This window comes from Pristiophorus japonicus, chromosome 4 (assembly GCF_044704955.1).
Source record: "Pristiophorus japonicus isolate sPriJap1 chromosome 4, sPriJap1.hap1, whole genome shotgun sequence".
Lineage (NCBI taxonomy): Eukaryota > Metazoa > Chordata > Chondrichthyes > Pristiophoridae > Pristiophorus > Pristiophorus japonicus.
This window is the reverse complement of record NC_091980.1, coordinates 12895314-12918820: the sequence shown is the minus strand read 5'-3', so window position 1 is coordinate 12918820 and position 23507 is coordinate 12895314. Positions and strand designations below refer to the sequence as shown.

Genomic DNA, 23507 nt, shown 5'->3' with positions numbered 1-23507 from the left:
GTCCGTCCAGCAGTTGTCAGTTACTGTCATCGTGTCGTTTTTGATGATGTTGCCATGGCTCCGAGTGAGAAATCGCGACAACATCATCAAAAACTATTAATTCAGTCTTCATGTAAGAAGCTGACCTAAATCTATATCTCTACCATCTCTTTCCAACACTCAATGCTTATACAGAATTATTTTAAGTATGAATGGTGATCCCGATATTCTGATAGGTTGGGCCAAACAACGTGATCGCAGAGATCGGTGGGCCCCTACACTCGCAGTTGTGTAGCGCCCCAGGACCACCAGATATTTTCGAAGAAATTATTGCAGTTGGAGACATGCGACCATGGGAAGCCTCCGCCTGCAATTTCTTGGTCGTTGTCTTTAGTTCCTTGTCGAGCTAGATGGCATTGCCTTTGCTAGATTCCAATCTTACCTAACCAGCTGCAACCACATTATCTCTATAAATGGCTACTCTACTCATTTCATACTGTCACATCGGGAGACCCCAAGATCTCTTCATTGCCCATTTCAGCTTCTTTAGCTACATGATATCCCCTGGCAACATCATCAAAAACTATGAATTCAGTCCTCCCGTAAGCAATGACATTAATCTTTACTTCTCCACCATCTCTCTCGAACACTCTGCCTGTGCTATCAGAATGCTTGCCTAAGATATGGTCTTGGGTTCCAGGTCAAAAAGATAAGCTTTAACAATCTATATCACATATAAGGGATGGTTTTCTAAACCAATATGTTGAGGAACTAATGAGAGAGTTGGCTATCCTAGACTGGGTGTTGAGTAATGAGAGAGTATTAATTAGCAATCTTCTTGTGCGAGGCCCCTTGGAGAAGAGTGGTCAAAATATGGTAGAATTCTTCATTAAGGTGTAGAGTGACACAGTTAATTCAGAGACTAGGGTCCTGAAATTAGAGAAAGATAACTTCGATGGTATAAGACATGAATTGTCTAGGATAGACTGGCGAATGATACTGAAAGGGTTGAAGGTGGATAGGCAATGGCAGACATTTGAAGATCACATGGATGAACTTGAACAATTTACATCCCTATCTAGAGTAAAAAATAAAACAGTAAAGGTTGCTCAACCGTGGCTAACAAGGGAAATTAGGGATAGTGTTAAATCCAAGGAAGATGCTTACAAATTGGCCAGAAAAAGCAGCAAACCTGAGGACTGTGAGAAATTTAGAATTCAGCATAGGAGGACAAAGGGGTTAATTAAGAGGGGGGAAATAGAGTATGAGACTACGCTTGCAGGGAACATAAAAACTAACTGCAAATGCTCCTATAGATATGTAAAGAGAAAAAGATTAGTGAAGACAGTCAGAACCAGGTGAATTTATAATGAGGAACAAAGAAATGGCAGACCAATCACTAAGGAAGACAGAAATAACTTTCTGGAAATACTAGCGGACCGAGGGTCTAGCGAGAATGAGGAACTGAAGGAAATCCTTATTAGTCAGGAAATTGTGTTAGAGACATTGATGGGATTGAAGGCGATAATCTTCAGAGCCTGACAGTCTGCATCCCAGAGTACTTAATGAAGTGGCCCTAGAAATAGTTGATGTATTGGCGGTCATTTTCCAACATTCTATAGTCTTTGAATCAGTTCCTATGGACTGGAGGGTAGCTAATGTAACCCCACTGTATAAAAAAGGAGGGTGAGAGAAATCAGGGAATTATAGACTGGTTAGTCTGACATCAGTAGTGGGTAAAATGTTGGAATTAATTATTAAAGATTTAATAGTAACACATTTGGAAATCAGTGACGGGATCTGTCCAAGTCAGCATGGATTTATGAAAGAGAAACCATGCTTGACAAATCTTAAATAATTTTTTGAGGATGTAACCATTAGAGTGGACAAGGGAGAACCAGTGGATGTGGTGTATTTGGATTTTCAAAAGGTCGGACACGAGAGATTATTGTGCAAAATTAAAGTACATGGCATTGGGGGTAATGTGCTGATGTGGAAAGAGAACTGGTTGGCAGACAGGAAGCAATGAGTAGGAATAAACGGGTCCTTTTCAGAATGGCAGGCAGTGAATTGTTGAGTACCGCTAGGTCACAGTGCTGGGACCGAGCTATTTACAATATACATTAATGATTTAGATGAAGGAATTGAATGTAATATCTCCAAGTCTGCAGATGATACTAAGCTGGGTAGCAGTGTGAGCTTTGAGGAGGAGGCTAAGAGGCTGCATGGTGATTTGGACAGGTTAGATGAGTGGAAAAATGCATGGCAGATGCAATATAATGTGGATAAATGTAAGGTTACGCACTTCGGTGGCAAAAACAGGAAGACAGAATATTATCTGAATGGTAACAGATTCGGAAAAGGTGAGGTGCAACAAGACCTGGGTGTCATGGTACATCAGTCATTGAAAGTAGGCATGCAGGTACAGCAGGCAGTGAAGAAGGCAAATGGTATTTTGACCTCCATAGCGAGAGGATTTGAGTATAGGACCAGGAAGGTCTTAATGCAGTTGTACAGGACCTTGATGAGTCCACGCCTTGAATATTGTTTCCAGTTTTGTTCTCCTTAACCTGAGGAAGGACATTGCTATTGAGTGAGTGCAACGAAGGTTCACCAGATTGATTCCCGGGATGGCAGGACTGAGATATGAAGAAATACTGGATCGACTAGGCTTATATTCACTGGAATTTAGAAGAATGAGAGGGGATCTCATAGAAACATATTAAATTTTGACGGGACTGGACAGGTTAGATGCAGGAAGCATGTTCCCGATGTTGGGGAGGTCCAGTACCAGGGGTCACAGTCCAAGGATAAGGGGTACGCCATTTAGGAACAAGATGAGGGGAAACTTCTTCACTCAGAGAATTGAAACTGTGGAATACTGTACCACAGAAAATTGTTCAGGCCAGTTCATTAGATATATTCAAAAGGGAGTTAGATATTGCCCTTATGGCAAAAGGGATCAAGGGGTATGGAGAGAAAGCAGGAATGGGGTACTGAAGTTGCATGATCAGCATGATCATATTGAATGGTGGTGCAGGCTCGAAGTGCCGAATGGCCTATTCCTGCACCTATTTTCTAAGTTTCTACGTTTCCGTATTAGTACTCATTCTGCAATAGCTTTGCAAGGTCAACATTAACCCGCCATGTGCAGAAATAACCAATCTATTAGGTACATTTAAAGAAGTCAAAAATGCGCTATGGAATAATCTATTCGGAGTAGAGATTGTGCTATGAATTAGTTGGGAAAATTTAGAATGCTAAAAAGAACTAATGAGCACTTGTGTGGAATGTACCGAGTGTAATAAACAACGGAATATATTAAAGGCATGCACAACAAATGGTATGATCTAACGTTAAGACTAAAATAACTTGTCTGTAAATAGCACACAGAGGGAATGTGATGATGTTTGCTTTCCACGTTACACTTACATAATTACACGTATAAAAGATACAACATACTAGACGTCTTGGAGAATTTCAAACTTGTCCTGCTGAGGCTAGCTTAAGCAGCCAACACAATATGCTTTCACCCTTGTGATGATTAGTCCTTTGTAAGAAATTGTATTTGATACCGATCTCATGTGGACTGTACTTAAGGGCTTGTGGTTTATTATCTCATTAACTTGATTTAGTAAACAGTATTGACCAGACGTTTCAGTGGTTCCTATTCCTTAAACATATTGTAGAAATTAAGGATGTCTGACAACATTTTACAGTACATCCACATATGACAATATCCTATACAATACTCAACAGAGTCCATCCCCTTTGGCTTCAATACGAAACCCATAAACTGACCAGTTACTCTGTATCTTCTCCACATCAACTGGCTGAGGCTGCAACAGCCTGTTCGCAATGTCAGTTTCCTGTTTAGGACCGTGGTGAGTTACTGGCAAACAAAAATCTCCATCACATAGACCATCTATTTTCATTGCATGGTATTGCCTATTGCCACACATGCATCATGCCTATGCCACTGTAAAATTATTCATACATTTGAAGACTGAACTAATCTAACGCTCTCTTTTGAGTCACACATCTTTCAGTCTAAACATCCTTATCCCAAACTCTGCTGCCTGTAAGTTATCCCACACCAATTGCAGCTAACAAGTGCACATGAATGCGTTTTTTTTTGTTTATTGGTGGTAATACTGGGTGATTTTATTGGATATGGTGTTCCATTTTTCATTAGTGATATTTTTCAACTTGAGAATGGCAAAATGTCAGACAAAGCTCTAAGTACTTGAGGAAAAGTTCTACGAGTCATACTATCACCAAAAAGCGGTGATACCTATGTATACCAATGTTACACATGCCACCTCCTATATTTTAGTTTTTATCCATTGCTTTTGATAATTCTAGGTACTAATAATGATTGTCGATGAACTACAGTATGTTTTGTAGAATCAACTACGTTTTCAGAGGATAATTAACACATATGTTTATCAAAGTATCAATATTTTTTAAGATTTGTAATCCAAAAACAGAATGATACTTAATTAGTTACCATACATAATCCACTTTCACCAAACAAGAATAATATTGCTATTCGTAAAGAGGAATTTACTATTACAATTTAATGCCGCATTGTGGAGAAAGAATTTAGGTTACTTAATTAGAAGGTATTAGAATGAATTTAAAAAGAAATCTTGGAAAAGCTAATTGACAAAAACAATAGATGTTAATAATTATATCCAGTTATAATAGCCAAATATTAACTCAATCAAACGTGACAACTGTTTCCAGAACAGCCTAGGTTGTGGATTAACACGAGCACGACAGTTTTGCAGTAAAAATAAAATGCAATGTTAACTGAAATGTCAGAGAGGAAACTCGATGGAACCCTTTCAGTATCACTAATTATAACCCACAGTGAAATTTTGAGATCATATTAACTCGGAAAAGTAGCCTCGAGATCATTCTTGCATTAACTCCACATTCAGAGACTCTCTATATTCTCTTAATTTACGCTCGATAGAAAGGCATCAATGTTGTTTTTATCATATTTAAACTGGCTACTTCATTAGTTTGCTCAGCCAATTAATTCTAGAACTGCATCAGTGTTTGGATGGAAATAAGATGGTTAATTTCACTTACAACTCCAAATATCCCAATTATTAACTCCAGTTATCTAAAGTATCAGCTTACTGCTCTTAACAATTTGCTTAGATAAATTTAGCTAATTTCTTCATCAAATGCAGTCGTCTTTCATCTCATAGTTGTCGATGAAACAACAGTTTCGTTCAAATTTATTCACAATGAAAATTTCAGGTACTTAATATCCTTTTTGTTGTTCACCATACTTTGCTATAAATATGCAATATTTCTAAAACTCTCTAGTTGCATTAATAATATGATCCTAGGTTATCTTCTGCTACATGAAACATAACGCGATTATTATTATAGATTAATTCAAGAGCAGCCATAGACTATATTGGGTGCTATACAAACTAGGCAAAGAAGCAATTACGTGCCACTTATAGTGTATGCATTTGGTAGGTATCCCTCTGCTATTTTTCTTCAATAGAATCTTGGTTATTTACAGTATTCATAAACAAGGATTTTTTTTCTCACTGATGCTCGCTTATTCAGAAATAGTTTCCTGACTAGGCTGCTTTTGTTGCACATAAATTCGATACAAAATAAAAAAGTATAACTGCATGTTTTCCATTTACACCCAAAAATATAGTGTACAATACTTCTGATCCATCATAGAATCGTAGAATAATAAAAGCCGAAGGAGGCAATTAAATCCATCGAATCTGCACTGGCTCTTTCATTTTTTTCTCCTTTAAGCGTATATCCAATTCCTTTTTGATAGTACTACTGAATCTCTTTTCACCACCTTATCAGGCAGTACATTTCAAATACTAACCATTCATTGCAGTCATGTCACTTCGTTCGTCAATTATAATTAAATCTGTGCTCTTTGCTTATCGACCCATCAGATATTGGAAACAGTTTGCGCTCGAATTTCGGTAGTTTCACAACTCCCATTATCGCCTGGCAGGGGTGAGAACATAAGAACATAAGACATAAGAGCAGGAGTAGGCCATTTGGCCCCTCGAGCCTGATCCATCTATCAATAAGGTCATGGCTGATCTGATCATTGACTCAGCTCAACTTCCCTGCCAACTCCCCATAATCCTTTACTCCCTTATCGCTCAAAAATCTGTCTATCTCAGCCTTAAATATATTCAATGACCTTCCCTCCACAGCTCTCTTTGGCAGAGAGTTCCATAGATTTACAACCCTCTGAGAGAATACATTTCTCCTCATTTCAGTTTTAAATGGGCGGCCCATTACCCATAGTTTTAGTTTCCCCAATGAGTGGAACTATCCTCTCTGCATCCAACTTGTCGAGTACCTCATTATCTTCTATGTTTCAACAAGTCCACCTCTCATTATTCTGCACTCCAATGTGTATAGACCCATCCTACTCAGTCTATCCTCACAAATCGAAACTCTCATCTCTAGAATCAACCTAGTGAACCTTCTCTGAACAGCCTTCAATGCAAGTATATCTTTCCTTAAATATGGAGACCAAACCTGTATGCAGCGCTCCAGGTTTGGCCTCACAAATACCCTGTACAGTTGTAACAGGACTTCTCTGCTTTTTTACTCTATCCCCTTTGCAATAAAGGCCAACATTCCAATTGCCTTGCTGATTATTTGCTGAACCTGCATATTAACATTTTGCTTTTCATGCATAAGAACCCCCAGGTCCCTCTGTAATGCAGCACTTCCTAATTTTTCTCCATTTAAATTATAATTTGCTTTTCTATTCTTTCCTCCAAAGTGCATCACCTCACATTTTCACAAATTATATTCCATCTGTCAAATTTCTGCCGACTCAATTAGCCTGTTTATATCCCTTTGCAGATTTGTTGTCTCCTCCTCACAATTTGCTTTCCCACCCATCTTTGTATCATCAGCAAGCATGGCTACATTACACTCAGTCCCTTCACCCAAGTCTTTCATATAGATTGAATAGTTGAGGTATCTCGTTGCTAAGGGATTAGGTCCTGGACGGGATGAATTCAGCGATGCCCGCGAACTTCAGTGCCGGGTTATCACTGGCATTAAGTTTTAGTGCCTGTGTAAGAAATTATGTTTTAGAAGAAATAACTTGAGACCATAAAGCCTCTTCAGACTGGTGTTAGAATTTAAATATTAAATCCATGGTACAATAGCTTGACTGTGATGAACATAACTAAGTCATACCAGCAGCTCCAGACATCTGAAGGCCAAGTATCCCATGCCTAACTCCAACCTTGAGAGGATGGATTTTAAGAAAGTATAACCAACAGGAAAGACATGTGAAGGGGAGGGTTCCTCCTCAGTTGAGGTAAAGAACTGGAAAGGCGATTGGGCACACATGTTTGGTAAGATCCCTTATTTGTTAAATGCACCTATCCAACACATTCCCCCAGGGCCATCCCTAAACAGACAATAAAAGGGATGTCCAAAGTGCCTTTCAGCACAGATGATGAAGATAAGAATGGTTCGTCCCACCAGCCTCTGTCTGATCAGGTCTAATAACAGCTACTTGTCACGGTTGTATGTCTGGTATGTTTATCGAGATTGTGTGTTGTGTTTGACAGTATTTTAACTAACGCTCCCTTAATAAATGCCTTATAACTCCAAAGACACTTTTGGTATCTGCGTGTGACCTGTGACCGCAAACTTACTGTAACAAAGGCAGATCGTGATGTCATAAAGCGCGCAGTACCCCATTATCATGCACATGGCAAATTGACTCTCGACCCCTACTTTATCGCTTCGCGCAGACGGCACCAGCAAAAGGAGGCATTATGAAATCATCTTGGCACTTCCGGAGCAGTAATGAGAGAGAATGCTTTTCAACTAGCGGAACCTTTATTATTTGCATCTGTCTCATGTCTGTCCAAAGTTCATAATGTTTCATTTGTGCAAGATGTCTAAGCCCTCCACTTTGTGAACGTGTTTGGGGCTGTAATCGCAGTCGCTCAGGTCGCTTTTTCCAAACAAAACTGATGACAACTAGCATGTGCGGCAGCATTAGCCCTTCCCTTTAAGTGAGGGAATCAGCCTTCGTGATGAATGTGTGCCATTACCAATGCACTCGAAATTGTTTAGTGCTCTGCCACTACCGCCATGCTCTCGAACATTAGTGCACTGAGAGAAGTAGTTCGCACTTGATTAAGCACTGCTTCCCTCAATGGAGCACTAAAAGTGATGTCGTGGGAGGCGAGAATGATTTGCACCTGGTGTTAATTTAGTAACTTTTAAAATATTAATGCCCCGAATGGGGCGATACGAAATTTTACCCCCTTTGTTTTTCTTTAATCGATCTAAACACATTATGTTTCGAACTAACTCTATCAAATGTGCACTTAACCTTCTCTGCTCTAACGAAATGACCCCCGACTTCCTAGTCTATCTATGCAACTACATTCTGTCATCCCTGCAACCATTCTGGTAAATCTCTTCCATAACCTCTCCAAAGCCTTTACGTCCTATTTAAAGTATGGTAGCGAGATTTGGGCACAATGCTCCAGCTGGGGCCAAAGTAGTTTTTCATTAACAAATATGTTCAGCATTACATTCTGGCCTTTGTACTACGGGTCTCGATTTATAAAGCCTAAATTATTAAATGTTTTGTAACACTCTGATGTTACGTTCAAAGTTATGTGCACAATCATCCCAGTACCCTCTTTTCTTGCACCTCATTTAAAATTTAACCATTTGTCACTCCTCATTCTTCCTACCACAATGTATCAGCTCACAATTTTCTGCATTGAAATTCATCTGCCATGTGGCCTCTAATTCTACCAGTCTGTCGATATCCTCTTGAAGTCTATTACTATTTTCCTCACTGTTTACGACACTTCCAAGATTCGTGTCATCTGAAATTTTTGAAATTATGTCCTGTAACCCCAAGTCCAAGTTATTAATTTTTTTAAAATAAAAATATCAGTGGTCCTAATACTGAACCTTGGGCAGCACCACTGTGTACGTCCCTCCATTCCAAAACTGAGGCATTCATCGCAATTTTCTATCCAACAGCCATTTTTGTATCGATGCCTGTCACTGAGATTAATCCAGAGATTACTATTTTTGACTCCTGCTTCTTAATTTCCTCCTTGCTCATTAAATTCTGATTGCAGGAACTCAACCCCCTCCGTCCATATCAGTTAAGCCGTTATATGTTGATTACTATGGAAAATATGCCATGCTTTTACACATTTTTCGTTTTGTAATGGAATATATCAACTTATCGCAGTCTGCCCGATTACGATTACATTGCACAATTCAAGCAATTTATTTTATTCAATTTATTAGTGCTTAACTCTACTCAGAGGAGCTGCCTAAATACCAGCTCCCCCTTATTACACATTTACCTTGCTTTTGTTGGCATAATGCGTTCTGTTAATAATCTCGAGTGTTTCCCATTTTGTTTCGCTATGGAGCCTCGCAATTTCATATCTCTCCATATTTGATTTGTATATTCATTGCAGAAGAAGCCAAGTTTCTTTCAAAGCTCCAAAATCATGCATTGCCTGCTACATCGTAAACTAAAATTCAACTTCACTTTTTACGCTTTACACCGCCGCGTAAATACAGTAACACATTTGTATCATTGATTTTCTCATTACCTTTTCCTTGACCTGAATCCCTTATTTCCGTGGAACCTCCGGTCATATTCTTCTGCCGACCTTGGTAATTGATATTTCATGGCCCTTCGGTATATTTATACTAACCCCATCTCCCATCTGCGCTAATATTTGATCTTGCAGAGCATTCTGGAGAGGGAGGTTGAACAGCCAGTTGTCGTGGTACATGTAGGTACCAATGATATGGGTAAGAAGCGGGAAGAGGTCCTACCAGCTGAATTTAGTAAGCTAGGAGTTAAATGAAAAAGTAAGGCCTCAAAGTTAGTAATCTCTGGATAGCTACCCGTGCCACATGCTAATCAGAGTAGAGGGAGCAGGATAGTTTGAATAAATACGTGGCTTGAGCAGTGGTGGAAGAGGGAGGGATTCAAATTCCTGGGACATTGGAACCAGTTCTGGGGGAAGTGGGACCTGTACAAAAGGGATGGTCTGCACTTGGGCAGGACTGGAACTGATGTCCTGCAGGTAACATTTGCTAATGCAGTTCGGGAGTGTTTAAACTAATATGGCAGGGGGCTGGGAACCTATGCAGCAAGACAGGGCGAAGTAATATGGACTCAGAAACAAATGGTAGAAAAGTAAAAAGCAATAGTGGAAGGCCGAGTATACAAAGGCAAGAAACAAAAAGGGCCACACTACATCATAATTCTAAAAGGACAAAGGGTGTTAAAAAGCAAGCCTGCAGGCTTTGTGTCCGTAATAAGGTGGATGAATTAACTGTGCAAATAGATGTTAACCGATATGATGTGATTGGGATTACAGAGACGTTGCTCCTGGATGATCAGGGCTGGGAACTGAGGGCTGTAATGAGGGAGGATTAATTCGCAATCTCGTTGTGCGTGTCCCCTTAGGTAAGAGTGACCATAATATGGTGGAATTCTACATTAGGATGGAGAATGAAACAGTTAATTCAGAGACCATGGTCCAGAACTTAAAGAAGCGTAACTTTGAAGGTATGTTGCGTGAATTGGCTCGGATAGATTGGTGAATGATACTTAAGTGGTTGACAGTGGATGGGGAATGGCAGACATTGAGAGACAGTATGGATGAACTACAACAATTGTACATCCCTGTCTGGCATAAAAATAAAAAGGGGAAGGTGGCTCAACCGTGGCTATCAAGGGAAATCAGGGCTGGTATTAAAGCCAAGGAAGTGTCATAGAAATTGTCCAGAAATAGCAGCGAACCCGGGGACTGGGATAAATTTAGAACTCAGCAGAGGAGGACAAAGTGTTTGATTAGGGCAGGGACAATAGAGTACAAGAGCAAGCATGCAGGGAACATTAAGACGGACTGCAAAAGCTGCGATTGATATGTAAAGAGAAAAAGGTTAGTAAAGACAAACGTAGGTCCCCTGCAGTCAGAATCAGGGGAAGTCATAACGGGGAACAAAGAAATTTCAGACCAATTGAACAAGTACCTTTGTTCAGTATTCACTAAGGAGGACACAAGCAAGCTTCCGGGAATAAAAGAGGTCAGAAGGTCTAGTAAGAAGGGAGAACTGAGGGAAATTCTTCTTAGTTGGGAAATTGTGTTGGGGAAATTGATGGGATTGAAGACCAATAATCCCCAGGGCCTGATGGACTGCATCGCAGAGTACTTACGGAGGTGGCCTTGGAAATAGCGGATGCATTGACAGTCATTTTCCAACATTCCATAGACTCTGGATCAGTTCCTATGGGGTGGAGGGTAGCCAATGGAATCCCACTTTTTAAAAAAGGAGGGAATAAAACAGGGGATTATAGACTGGTCAGCCTGACATCGGTAGTGGGTAAAATGATGGAATCAATTATTAAGGATGTCACAGCAGCGCATTTGGAAAGAGGTGACATGATAGGTCCAAGTCAGCATGGATTTGCGAAAGGGAAATCATGCTTGACAAATTTTCTAGAATTTTTTGAGGATGTTTCCAGTAGAGTGGACAAGGGAGAACTAGTTGATGTGGTGTTTTTGGATTTTCAGGAGGCTTTCGACAAGTTCCCACACAAGAGATTAATTTGCAAATTTAAAGCACGTGGGATTGGGGGTAGTGTACTGACGTAGATTGAGAACTGGTTGGCATACAGGAAGCAAAGAGTAGGAGTAAATGGGTACTTTTCAGAATGGCACGCAATGACTAGTGGGGTACAGCAGAGTTCTGTGCTGGGGCCCCAGCTGTTTACATTGTATATTAATGATTTAGACGAGGGGTTTAAATGTAGCATCTCCAAATTTGCGGATGACACGAAGTTGATTGGCAGTGTGAGATTCGAGGAGGATGCTGTGAGGCTACAGAGTGACTTGGATAGGTTATGTCCGTGGACAAATGCATGGCAGATGAAGTATAATGTGGATAAATGTGAGGTTATCCACTTTGGTGGTAAAAACAGAGAGACAGACTATTTTCTAAATGCTGACAGATTAGGAAAAGGGGAGGTGCAACGAGACCTGGGTGTCACGGTACATCAGTCATTGAAGGTTGGCATGCAGGTTCAGCAGGCGGTTAAGAAAGAAAATGGCATGTTAGCCTTCATAGCGAGGGGATTTGAGTACAGGGGCAGGGAGGTGTTACTACAGTTGTACAGGGCCTTGGTGAGGCCACACCTGGAGTATTGTGTACAGTTTGGTCTCCGAACTTGAGGAAGGATATTCATGCTATTGAGGAAGTGCAGCGAAGGTTCACCAGACTGATTCACGGGATGGCAGGACTGACATATCAAGAAAGACTGGATCAACTGGGCTTGTATTCACTGGAGTTCAGAAGAATGAGAGGGTATCACATAGAAACGTTTAAAATTCTGACGAGTTGAGACAGGTTAGATGCAGGAAGAATGTTCCTAATGTTGGGGAAGTCCAGAACCAGGGGTCACAGTCGAAGGATAAGGGGTAAGGCATTTAGGACCGAGATGAGGAGAAACGTATTCACCGAGAGAGTGGTGAACCTGTGGAATTTTCTACCACATAAAGTTGTTGAGGCAAATTCATTGAATATATTCAAAAAAGAGTTAGATGTAGTCCTTTCTACTAGGGGGATCAAGGGTAAGTCGAGAAAGCAGGAATGGGGTACTGAAGTTGCATGTTCAGCCATGAACTCATTGAATGGTGGTGCAGGATCGAAGGGCCGAATGGCCTACTCCTGCACCTATTTTCTACGTTTCTATGTTTCTCTGTTTTTCCTGATTTGCCACTGTAATCCATGCACCGCTGCACTTTCCCTTTGTATTGGGGTAATAAATATTTTATGTATCCTGAAGGATCTGTAGTGTGTAGTTTTAATGTAATTGTACTTCTGGATCGAAGTAAATAATAGCGGATTTAACGTGTTCCCTCTGACTGGGCCATTCATTTGGATCAGCAAGTTCAATAGAGGCAACATATTTTAAATATATTGAACCTTTCAAAAGAGAGGTCGATAAGAAAAATGTTTTGTAAGGACCTGAGGAAATATGGATGCAAACCGAGTAAATATCGCTGAGCTATAGATAAGTCAAAATGTACCTGAAAGGCGGAACATACTCGAGGTGTTGAATGGCCTACTCTTGCTCTTATGTTCTCATATCCAATTATCCAGACTGAGTGGCTTCGTCGTCCATGACACCGTGAACTTTCACTGCCAAGCGCAAATTTACAGGATTGGAATCTCATACCGGATAAGGAGACCAGGATTCCTTCCGTAAATTATACTAGTGAAATTAATGACCAGTTGGGTGTTTGCGAATTTTGAACAGCTGGAAGATCACGTTTACTGCAGGCAGATTTTAAAAATAAATCCTGCTTTTTAAATTTGGAATCAACTTCTTGAACTACTATTGCGGGATTTGAACTCACGTTCGAGGGATTATTAGTTATTGCCTCTGAATTAGTAGTCCAGCCGCAACATTTTTACAATAACGTACCCCCGAAAATGATAAACTATTTAACAACGCAGCACTCACCTCGTGAAATGCAGTTGTATCCTTCCTCTTAGAGTTCGATGCCTTTCCATGTTCTGGAGCGACACAAGAGCCAGTCTTGATATTAATTAGGGGCGCGGCTGCACTTTGTAACTTTAGAAAGGCGAAATGGTTCATGGATGCATCTTGGCACACGTCATAGCGAAATGGTTGTGGGAAGGTCCCGCTTTCATACACCTCTGTGTAATTGGGTGGTATCTGAAGATTCACACTGGCCTTTTGGATTCCATGGAGCGAATCCCTTGTCGAAAAGTACGAGGTATTCCAACAGCAGCAGTAACTATTAAATTCATTTGTACCTCTGTGCAGCTTCGTACCGAGAATTACAATCGCCACAAGTAGTAGGAATGACGTTGAGCCAAAAGCAATCAATAAATAACATTTTAAATCGTAGTTCCATGGACCAATGGTCTCGAACATGCCGATATTAGAGCCATTTTCTGTAGTATCGTACTGCACTGATATATTGATAGTGATTGTAGATGAAAGGGACGGAGTTCCATTATCCCTCACCAGGATTACGATTTTTTGCCTAACTGAATCGTTAGACCGAAAGCGGCGAATAGTCCAGATTTCTCCAGTTTCAGGAGCCACAGTAAACAGACTTTCATCAGTGGGCTGACGGAGTTTGTAGGAAAGTTCAGCGTTCTGTCCAGAATCGGCATCAGTGGCTGTCACTTTTGTAAGCAAGTAACCCGAGTCGGCAGATCTTGGTATTGTGTCTTCTGCTGCAGCCCCTTTATTTGACAAAGGGGAAACGATCACAGGGACATTATCGTTCTGATCTACGATGATCACATTAACAGTTACATTACTGCTAAGCGGAGGGGATCCAGCATCCTTTACTTGCACACACATTTGAAATGTTTTAAGTTGTTCAAAATCAAAAGAGATTTGAGCAGACATTATGCCACTGGCCGAGTTTATTGAGACGAGAGTGGCTGCAGGCAATCCGTGTATCAGTCTATCCAAAATATCAAAACTCATTTGGCCATTCTGATTGGAATCTGGATCAAAAGCTGACACAGAACCAATTGAAGCACCAATAACATTATTTTCCATCACATGTATTGAGACGGAAGGCTGCGTAAAGCGTGGCACGTTGTCATTTATATCTGAGACTTGAACTCGGATTGTTTGCTTGGTCGAGAGAGGAGGAGAACCTGCATCAGTGCATAGAATGGTAATGTTATATTCTGGCACTTTTTCACGATCTAACTCACCATGAATGAGTAATGTGTAGTAGTTATTAAAAGAGGCGTTTAGCTTAAAAGGGATATCTCTGGGGATCCTACAATAAACATCTGCTCTGTGTTCAGAATCTGGATCCGTAACTCTTAACAGCGCGACTGCAGTGTCCGTAACAGCACCCTCCGTAATTGAACTCGAGGTACTCGTGATCGTTATTACAGGACAGTTATCATTAACATCAGTAACCTTGAGCAGAACTTTACAGTGTACAGATAGTGGATGTGGACCTCTGTCCGAAGCTTGCACCGAAATCTGATAATTTTCTGCTTCTTCAAAGTCAACGATACCGGTTACCCTGATTTCTCCGCTAGCTGAATCTATGCTAAATACCTCACGCACTTTATCAGGAGTGTGATCACTGAATGAATAGATTACATCACCGTTTTGGCCTTCGTCCTCATCCACCGCAGTTACTTTCACAATCACAGTACCTTTGGGCACATTTTCGGCAGTGGTAATTTGATAGACGTTCTGCTCGCAAACTGGAGCATTGTCGTTCACATCAAGCACAGTGATTATTATCTGGGCAGTTCCGAATTTCTCCGGGTTTCCGCCATCAAACGCCGTCAGTGTTAATCGATGAATCGGTTGTTGTTCTCGGTCTAGGCGTCGTTCCAGCACCAGTTCTGGGATGCCAGTTTGAACGCTGTCGGGCTGTGTTTTCAAAGTGAAATGCTCGTTTGGTCTCAGTTGGTAGGAGCGAATACTGTTGGTTCCTGCGTCCGGATCCCGGGCGCTCTGGAGTCGGAAGCTTGTTCCTGGCGCCATGAATTCTTTGATTTCAATGTTAAGCTCGCTGCTCTGGAACACGGGCGAATTGTCATTTAGATCGAGAATCTCAATTTCCAGCCGGTGTTGGTTCAGCGGATTCTCAATCACAGCCTCTAACTTCAATAAACAAGTGAGGCTTTGTTCACAAAGCTCTTCTCTGTCTATTGTTTCTTTTATAAACAAAATTCCCGTTTTTAAATTCACGTCACAGTATTGCTTTTTGTTCAATGATTCAATCCGAAATCTACGCGCCAATAGCGTATTTACATCTAACCCCAGGTCCGTAGCAATATTTCCAACAAAGGCGCGAAGCTCCAATTCTTCAGGAATGGTGTAGCGAATGTTCTGACAAACCGAGACTGTAAGGTATACCAGTATCAGATAAAGAACGTGGCATGGCGACAATCTGAAATTTAACAAGAAAGCCATTTTTGATCAACGTGCTGCGAATATAACTGCCAGATTCTCCGGTGAATTATACGCCCCTTGATTTAAGGTCCAGAACGTAATTGTTTATTACCTTGGTCATCGAGATGAAAAGCTGTATTTTCTGTACAACACGGAGACGCCTTTCTCCTGATCGCCAAGAGTATTTGTACAAGTGACCTTAGACTTTTTCGGGCATTTGCTTAGATCCGAATGGAGACAGTGGCTTGCTGAGTGTTGTTCCTTTCTTCGCTACTGCGCAGTGTGTGGTGGAGGGGGAGTGGTGCTGGATCTCCAGCCACATATCTTCATCTCATTGGTAGACAGCGACACAAAGAGACTCGGCCAATAATAAAATCACATAACCTTAAAGCAATACTGCCTCTACTGAACACCGTAAGTATTGCATTGGGCATTAAAAGTTGTTCAACTTTAATTTGATTTTCGGTTCTATATTTCCGATATGATTTATTTATTTTCCTCTTTGAGGTGTAAGCATTAAAATGAAAACCACTCCTTTTGAATAATGTACTAGTTTATTCAATCCTTCTAAATCTCAACGAAACAAATCAATTGAATGCAACTATCTATCCAAGTTGGTTTGATAGATTGTTTAGAACATTGTTTGAATCGCGAGGACAATAATATAAAGTGTTTCACAGCTCGAACCGGCAGATTTACCAGGTTTACCACCTTGAAATAAGATTTTTGTGCGTTAATTAAGGGCTACGGGAATAGGGCGGTAGAATGGGACAAACCGAAGCCGATATGGCCACGATGAGCCAAATAGCCTAATTCTCTGCTGTATCGATTCTATGATCCTATGAATCTAGGAATTACGATAATTTTTCTTCAATAAAAATATATACTTTTCTTTCGGCACTCCTTACTTGCAACAAAAGTGCAAATCCTACGAGGACTACAAAGCTTCAAAGAGAAGGTCTATCGCCACATTACCAGGGCAACCGAGGGGGCGGCAATGAATGAGGCTTTGCTTGCATCATCGAATGCAGAGAGCAAAAATGATCATGAAACATATACACGCAACGCAATTCTGTTGAAAGAATAACACTAAAATGCTCAGTTTTTTAATCGGAGTTTGTTACCTATATTTACTGCAAGTTTTCGCAGTCTGATCTGCTTTCAGCATCAGCTACTGAGGTCTGCATCTCTCTTAATGCAAGGTTCCCAACATAGAAATAAACATTCATAAATGTTGCATAATATACAGAGTTGATACGGGATAATGCTCGAATACAAAATCACAATTCTGAATGTAGAATCATCCACGGCAACGGTTACCTAATCTGAAGCATTTTCATTAACATTCTGGGTTAGGTTCCTATTTGATACATGATTGAACAAAGAACGGTAGGGCATATTGGAGATCAGGAGGGCATTTGTCTGCAGAGGAAGAAGATGTGCCTATGTTTTTTTATGAACACTTTGCATCTGTTTTCAAAAAGAGAGGGGCGATGAAGACACTACTATCGAGGAAAAGAAGCTTGAACTATTAGGTGAAATGAAAATAGGGAGAGAAGAAGTATTAAGGGATTTAGCAGCTTTGAAATTTGATAATCCCCAGTCCCGGATGACCTGTATCCCAGGCTGTTAAGCAAAGTAAAAGAGGTAATAGCAGAGGCTCATTTTACAATCCATTCTGTCTTCAGGCGTGGTGCCACAGTAATGGAAGACTCCTAATGTGATACTTTTTTTTAAGAAGGGAGAAGGGGATAGACCGAGGAATTACAGGCCAGTCAGCCTAAACTCACGGTGGGAAAATTATTGTAAAGAATCCTGAAGGACAAGATAAATCTTCACTTCAAAAGACACGGATTAATCAAGGACAGTCAACACGGATTTGTTGAGGGAATGTCATATCTGACTAACTTGATTGAATTTTTTGTGAAGGTAACCCGGAGGGTCGATGAAGGCGAAGTGTACGATGTAGTGTATATGGATTTCAGCAAAGCTTTTGATAAGGTCCCACATGGCAGACTGGTCACAAAAGTAAAAGCCCATGGGATCCAGGGCAAAGTGGCAAGTTGGATCCAAAATTGGTTTAGAGGTTAGAAAGGAAAGTATAATGGTTCATGGGTGATTTTGCAACTGGAAGGATGTTTCCAGTGGGTTTCCACAAGGCTCAGTATTAGGTCACTTTCTTTTTGTAATACACATCAATGATCTAGACTTGAAAATAGGGGGCATGATTAAGAAGTTTGCAGATGATACTTAAATCGTCGGTGCAGTTGATAATGAAGAAGAAAGCTGCGGACTGCAGGAAGCTATTAATCAATTGGTCAGGTGGACAGAACAGTGGCAAATGGAACATAAACCAGAGAAGTGTGAGGTAATGCATTTTGGGAGGGCCCAAAAGGAAAGAGAATATACATTAAATGATAGGATACTGAGAAGTGCAGAGGAACAAAGTGAACTTGGAGTACATGTCCACATAGAAACATAGAAGCATGCAAAATATGGTCAGGAGTAGGCCATTCGGCCCTTCGAGCCTGCACCACCATTCAATAAGATAATGGCTGATCATTCACCTCAGTACCCCTTTCTGGTTTTCATCCATACACCTTGATCCCTTTGGCCGTAAGGGCCTTATCTAACACCCTCTTGAATATATCCAATGAACTGGCATCAACAACTCTCTGTGGTAGAGAATTCCACAGGTTAACAAATCTCTGAGTGAAGAAGTTTCTTCTCATCTCAGTCCTAAATGGCTTGCCACTTATCCTTAGACTATGTCCCCTGGTTCTGGGCTTCCCCAACATCGGAAACATTATTCCTGCATCTAACCTGTCCAGTCCCGTCAGAATTTTATATATTTCTTTGAGATCCCTTCTCATTCTTCTAAACTCCAGTGAATACAGGCCCAGTCGATCCAGTCTCTCCTCATATGTCAGTCCTGCCATCCCGGGAATCAGTCTGGTGAACCTTCGCTGCACTCCCTCAATAGCAAGAGAATCCTTCCTCAGATTAGGAGACCACAACTGAACACAATATTCCAGGTGACGCCTCACTAAGGCTCCATACAACTATCTCCCTGCTCCTATACTCAAATCCGCTAGCTATGTAGGCCAACATACCATTTGCCTTCATCACCTCCTGCTGTACCTGCATGCCAACTTTCAATGACTGATGTACCAGTTGCAAATCCCCTTTTTCTAACCTGCCACCATTCAGATAATATTCTGCCTTTGTGTTTTTGCCACGAAAGTGGATATCCTCAATTTATCCACATTATACTGCATCTGCCATGCATTTGCCTACGTGCCTAACTTGTCCAATTCATCCTACAGCCACTTCGCGTCCTCCTCACAGCTCACACCGCTACCCAGCTGAGTGTCATGTACAAACTTGGAGATATGACACTAAATTCCTTGATCCAAATCATTAATATATATTGTAAATAGCTGAGGCCCCAGCACTCTGCCCTGCGGCACCCACTAGTCACTGCCTGCCATTCTGAAAAGGACCCGTTTATCCAGACTCTCTGTTTCCTGTCTTCCAACTAGTTCTCTATCCATGTCAGTACATTACCCCCAGTACCATGTGCCTTAATGTTGCACACCAATCTCTTGTGTGAGACCTTGTCAAAAGCCTTTTGAATGTCCAAATATACCACATCCACTGGTTCTCCCTTTTCCACTCTACTAGTTCCATCCTCAAAAATTTCGAGATGATTTTTCAAGCAAGATTTCCCTTTCAAAAATCAATGCTGTTTTGGACCGATCCTGTCACTGCTTTCCAAATGCGCTGCTTTTTCAACCTTAATGATTGATTCCAACAGTTTCCCACTGCTGATGTCAGGCTAACTGGTCTATAATTACCTGTTTTCTCTCTCCCTCCTTTGTTAAAAAGTGATGTTACATTAGCTACCCTCTAGTCCATAGGAACTGATCCAGAGTCGATAGACTGTTGGAAAATGATCACCAATGCATCCACTATTTCTCGGTCCACTTCCTTAAGTACTCTGGGATGCAGACTATCACGACCTGGGGATTATCGGCCTTCAATCTCATCAATTTCCCTGAAACATTTTCCCGCCAATAAGGATTTGCTTTAGTTCCTCCTTCTCACTGGACCCTCGGTCCCCTAGTATTTCCGCAATGTTATTTGGGTCTTCCTTCGTGAAGATGGATCCAAAGCATTTGTTCAACTGGTCCGCCATTTATTTGTTCCCCATTATAAATTCACCTGAATCTGACTGCAAAGGACCTATGTTGTGTTCGCTAATTTTTTTCTCTTCACATATCTATATAAGCTTTTGGTCAGTTTTTATGTTCCCAGCAAGCTTCCTCTCATACTCTATTTCCCCCTCCTAATTAAACCCTTTGTCCTCCTCTGCTGAATTATAAAATACTCCTAGTCCTCAGGTTTGCTGCTTTAGATCTCTGCAACTAGCAGGCCATGTAAATAAGGTAGTTAAGAAGGAATTCAGAATGCTTGCCTTTCTTAGACGAGGCATAGAATACAAGAACGGGGCGGGGCGGGGTCGGTGTGGGGGGTTATGCTTTAACTGTATAAAACACTGGTTAGGCCACAACTGCAGTACTGAATGCAGTTCTAGTCACCACATTACAGGAAGGATGAGATTGCACTGGAGCGGCTACAGAGGAGATTTACGAGGATCTTGCCAGGACTGGAGCATCTAAGCTATGGCAGCTTGGATAGGCTGGATTTGTTTTTCATTGCTAAAGAGGAAGCTAATGGGAGACCACAATGAAGTGTTAAAAATTAAGAGGGGCCCAGATACAGTGGCTAGAAAGGGCCAATTTCCTTTAGCAGAGGGTTCAACAACCAGGGGGCGATTACTTAAAGTAATTGGTAGAAGGTTTAGAGGGTATTTGAAGGGAAATTTCTTCAAGAAAGGGGTTGTGGGGTTTTGGGACGCACGGCCTGAAAGGGTGGTAGAGGCAGAAACTCTCATCACATTGAAAAAATATTTGGATGTGCACCTGAAATGCCGTAACCCACAGGGTTATGGGCCTAGAGTTGGAAAGTGGGATTTGGCTTGATAGCCTTTTGTTGGCCGACATGGACACGATGGGCCGAAATGGCCTCCTTTCGTGGGGTAAATTTCAATGATTCTATGATTCTATGATTCTATTTCACAAATTAAGGCATCGAGAGTTATTTATCAGTCTATAAAAAAAGGAACCAGAAAACTGATAACGGCTGGCAGAATGCACATAAAAATATTTGCTTCAAGAAAGTGGCAGGGAATGGAATATCTTATCAGATGCAAATACTTATCTAAAACGTACTTGATTAGTGTGAAAATTCAAAAATGCCAAGTAATATCGGTTTTATTGGTGGACAGAGTAAATCCACATGGATGGCTGATATCATAAATCAAGACAATCACATTGACGTACCATGGCAGCTTCGTCAAACATAAAAGCTTACAACTTGGAAGATTACTCGACTCCGTTCCCTGGCAACTTAAATGTTAGTTCTCCATCGCAATACATTCACAGTCATCCAATGCTACCCTGCTCCCTCTCCACTGCCCCATTATTTATAAGCCTTGCTTCTAATAGCACATTACTCAGTCCAACTGTGTTACGCTTTTCCCTTGTGTTCTTTTAAAGTACAAAGGCTCTGCTTCCATTTGATTTGTTGGACTTCTCCGCCATCAGAACTGATCTGGTCTGCCGGTCTCACCCATAAGATTTGGTTGCTATGAATCTACGCTCTCATTTCATCTCTTAAGAACCAACTGAGATGCTGCACAGGTGGCTTTTAAGCTATACAGTGCTGCTCTCTTATTCCATCGGCAGAAAGTCGTTCTCCACTAAGCTCGATGCCATTCCACCTCCGGCATCTGGGCTTTACAGCAAACTTTGTTCTCATCACTATTTCCAAAGAAATTGTATTAGCTGTGGAATTTACATGATTCTACTACCTGGTCTGATTCTGTAATCTCATTTCCTGCTTCTCTACTGGCACTTTTCTCTCCACACTTAGATAGTTATAATCTAGCCTCGCTGGGTCTGACCTTATTGCTGATCTCTTCTCTGCTTTTCTGCTATCTTCTTGCTTCCCGTGGGCACTGAATGTCTTCTGTTCCACTCGTTATTTAAACACCTCCAGCAAACATCACTGTAACTCAGCTGCTTTGAAGCAGTTGTTCGAGATTCTGCTATATGGCCCGATCTAGAGTGAACCTGCTACTCTCTCCGGCTTGTATCCCCCTTGTATAAGGAGATGGATATTCTCTGTGCTTCTTTGCATTGACAGGAAAGCAGCTACGACACCTTCCTAAAAGCAGCCATTCCCAGTATCCTGTCTTCCTCTCTGACTGACGTTCCTTACCAGGATACCCCCTGCAAACTAATTTCATCACGTGCCTTCGTACCTTGCACACCACAGCAAAGTTTAAAAGCTTTACACAACTTCTCTGGCATCATTTCAGTCCCTTCAATAAGTGAATCCAAATTATAAGTAATTCAAATGTCAACCTCATTCCATCCTCTTTCACTGTTTTCATGCACTCCCTATGAATTCTCCTATCATATTCACGATTACTAGCTTGACATCGCCATCAGATGTGAATTCATTAATTCCATGATCTTGCTCAATCAACACAACAACTCCAGCAAATTATTTTTATAACTCATCACCCACGTCGTTCCCCTTTCAACCCCACCTAATCTGGCCATAATATATCAAGCCTACACCACCTTAATTTCCTCTGCACATCAAGCCACTAGTCTGTGATCAACGTGCAGTGTCTCGTTAATACGTGGTTTATTTTCTTAACTCTCAACCACCTTCTGGCTCTATTCAATGACTATCGTTCATCACATCTAACATGGTACTTTTGGATTTGATTATTAGCAATTTAGATAGCATCCAATTAGCTGCTCTGCTCTCTTTTTTTGACATTGTCAAGGCAATAAATACATCCCCAAAGCCCCATCCCAACCAGCACCAACAATGTCTTAAACTTCTGCATTTGTTTGTTATCATGACTTTCTTGCAAGCCCCCTGAAAGCCCGATAATTCGAGGCCTACCTTCTACTCTTATATCTGCATTACCACTAAACTGCTGACCACTAAACATCCTGACTCTGACAATAGCTGATAATGTGAATGCTTACTCTCCACACGCTCTGCACCATTTAGTTTTTGTAAAAACACTTTAAAAACCGAACACTGACCCCTCTGTTCTTGCAAATTGACACCCCATCTCTAATATACCTCTCATCGCTTCATCACTACTGGGTAAAATTCCTGGAACTTCTTCCCTAACAGCCCTGTGTGAGTACCTTCACCAAACAGACTGTAACAGTTCAAGAAGGCGACTGAACACCACTTTCTCAACGGCAATTATGGATTGGCCATAAATGGTGACCTTGCCAGTGACGCTAACATCCATGAACAAATAGAAAAAAGTTTTATCTCTCAGGTCCACCAATTTTTGCAATTAATTTTTCAACCTTCAAACAACCTGCCAGGGAGTGACCTTGGATCT

General features: G+C 41.1%; 1 protein-coding gene across 1 annotated transcript; it reads right to left on the bottom strand.

Annotated features, from left to right (window-relative positions):
* Positions 1-470: 470 nt before the first annotated feature.
* LOC139261972 (protocadherin-10-like) lies at positions 471-16021 on the bottom strand. Its single transcript, XM_070877133.1, has 3 exons — positions 13553-16021; positions 8733-8892; positions 471-655 (listed from the first exon to the last, which is right to left on the bottom strand). Exons 1-3 carry the CDS (start codon positions 16019-16021, stop codon positions 471-473), a joined length of 2814 nt encoding a protein of 937 aa, XP_070733234.1.
* Between the last annotated feature and the right edge of the window lie 7486 nt (positions 16022-23507).

What these genes read in the sequence shown, in the direction of transcription:
- LOC139261972 (XM_070877133.1), bottom strand. Translation starts at nt 16,021, where the DNA reads ATGGCTTTCTTGTTAAATTTCAGATTGTCGCCATGCCACGTTCTTTAT. An exon ending in ATACAACTGCATTTCACGAG is followed by an intron (nt 8,893 to 13,552) that starts GTGAGTGCTGCG and finishes TTGGGGTTACAG; the next exon opens with GACATAATTTCAAAAATTTC. An exon ending in TTGTGAGCTGATACATTGTG is followed by an intron (nt 656 to 8,732) that starts GTAGGAAGAATG and finishes ACCATATCTTAG; the next exon opens with GCAAGCATTCTGATAGCACA.